Below are 2,344 nucleotides of genomic sequence, written 5' to 3' on the forward strand. Positions count from 1 at the left end.
CCAACCAGCCCACATCTTACCCCGCCCTGCACCGCCCAACCAGCCCCCATTCTTTACCCCGCCCTGCCTCTCCCCAACCCAAGCCCCACATTCTTTACCCGCCCTGCACCCCCCAACAGATGATGTAGAAACAATGCAGCCGTGTCTGGCCATTATTCCTGACACTCAGTCGTTGAGACCGATTGCATCCTTCTCAACGTCGAGCCCCTGGGCTCCCCCCCCCCCCCCCCCCCCCCCCCCCTCGCTCTCCCGCAGTCTATAATAAATCCTCACATGTGGGCTGAGCATATGAGGAGCCTAAAAGTTTCTAAGGCGGTGAATGGGCCACAGTAGCACTGGTGTAGGTTTGATGGTTCATGATGTCCGTGTTGAAAGGAGGCTTATGGCGGCTACGTCTTCACGTCTCTTCCATCTGCGATCATTCGGCTTGAGTGTCTCTTTAGCCAGTGGAGGATGATGCTCACTTATGTCCTCCGCTGTTTCTTCCGACAGGTCTTCAGACGGTGGGGATATTCCGAGTGGGGAGCTCCAAGAAGAGAGTGAGGCAGGTGAGAATCTGGGAGAGGCACTCTTTGATACTTCTCACACATTGCTGCACAAAGCTGTTGTTTCAGCTCACYGTGAGTGGTCGGCGACACCTTATAACTTAATTAATCTAATTAGTAGGTGATCTTGTATTGTTAACTTAGTTGAAGCATCGATTGTCATGAACTACACATTTTATTAATTGACTGTTCTGGTTGACTATAWGGTTTTATAAGTACTTTTTTTTTTACAGGGGCCCATGCTAATTACATTATATGTCTGCATACTGTGATATAGATAGAAGCTATTCAAATTCAGATATATTGACAGAATATATTTATATTCATGCTTTGGTTTTGATATTGCCGCCGCTTCGGAGAATACACACCCACTTAGCATTTGTTCAGCGTATGTTATTAAAGGAAGCAGAGCGAATTAAACTTGTCCCCGGCTGAAGAGCCAGGCTCCTCTGTAGTCGTGGCCCTGCTCTACAAAGGGACGCAGTCGAGCCTTAATACCATATTTGTAATTCAAGCAGGGCTTTTAGCATTCATTTCCATCCCAGGGCCTGTATTCAATTTCCATCCCAGTGCTGATCTGGGATCAGATTAGCCTTTTATATCATAATGAATCAGATTACATGGACAGGTATGTTTTGCCTATATCGTCCTAGTGTGGTTTCACTCTGTAGTCTTTTTTTGCTCGCTATTAATTTTTTTCCCTCCTTTTTTTTATGTCAGTTGAACATTTGCTTTTGGTTATTGTGACAGAAAACTCCATTCGTTTTAGTGTTGTTTTTGGACAATGTCTTTGTTTAAAGGAGATTTGAGTGTTTTCTGAGTTGTGTTCTCCGAGTTTGGACTTCTCGTGTTCTCTGTTTGCGTAGCTCATATGCAACGCTCACAATGGCAGATCTCAATCTTTCATTCAAGTCAGCAAAAACAAGCACCGGTGCCAGCCAGTTTCAGTCTCGGTCTTAAATGGTGTTGTTTCCGTTCTATGATGGGGAATTTCTTTTTATTTTCAACATCTCACCGTCTGAGGGAATACAATGCTATCAGCGCGTTGAATCAAAATGTCACCACGTGAGACAGTTTACAGACTAGATCATCGACATCACTTAGAGATCGTATTTTCAAAGTTACTTAAATCTCAACCATCTCTCACTTCAGGAAGGACCTATATTAGGAGGCTACTTCCYGCCAACATTTAGATCTGTAACAAAGTTTAAAAAAATATATAAAACACAAGCTATAATCAAACTTCGCTATAATGCTTAATCAAATACAATACTTGGTTATAATGCTTATCTTACTGGACTAAGTGGACCCATTTCAATCCTGAGTAATGCTAGGGGTCAGATTGTGGAGGTAGCAGGTTGATACAGTATGGGAACAGAACCGGTTGGACCAGGACTACCTGTGAGAATGTTTTCACCACCAAGGTCACACCTGGTGTGTGCATACCTGTGTATATCTGTGTATATCTGTGTATCTGCGTGTCCCCGTAATGTGTGTGGAATGTATTTATGTGAATATGTTTGAGTGTTTCTCTGAGTTCCCTTTCTAACTGTAGTCGCTATAAGCAGTAAACTATGTGGACTACACAGTATATCTCATGTTCTGTTTTACTCTGTCTCTTAGCTGAGGGAGGAGTTTGACCGGGGAGTGGACGTCCAGTTGGATGAGGAGCACAGTGTCCATGACGTGGCCGCGCTGCTCAAAGAGTTCCTCAGAGACATGCCTGACCCTCTCCTCACCAAGGAGCTCTACACTGCCTTCATAAACACCATGTGTGAGGAAACATCAACTTCACTACT

General features: G+C 44.3%; 1 protein-coding gene across 1 annotated transcript in view; it reads left to right on the forward strand.

Annotated features, from left to right (window-relative positions):
- Positions 1-2,344, forward strand: part of LOC111971064 (rho GTPase-activating protein 6-like) — a 110,331-nt gene that overhangs the window by 96,491 nt on the left and 11,496 nt on the right. Inside the window, 2 exon segments of the mRNA XM_070445866.1 lie at positions 444-548; positions 2,169-2,319. Of these exon segments, the coding sequence (XP_070301967.1) occupies positions 444-548; positions 2,169-2,319 (256 nt within the window).

This window comes from Salvelinus sp. IW2-2015, linkage group LG12 (genome assembly GCF_002910315.2).
Source record: "Salvelinus sp. IW2-2015 linkage group LG12, ASM291031v2, whole genome shotgun sequence".
Classification (NCBI taxonomy): Eukaryota; Metazoa; Chordata; class Actinopteri; order Salmoniformes; family Salmonidae; genus Salvelinus; species Salvelinus sp. IW2-2015.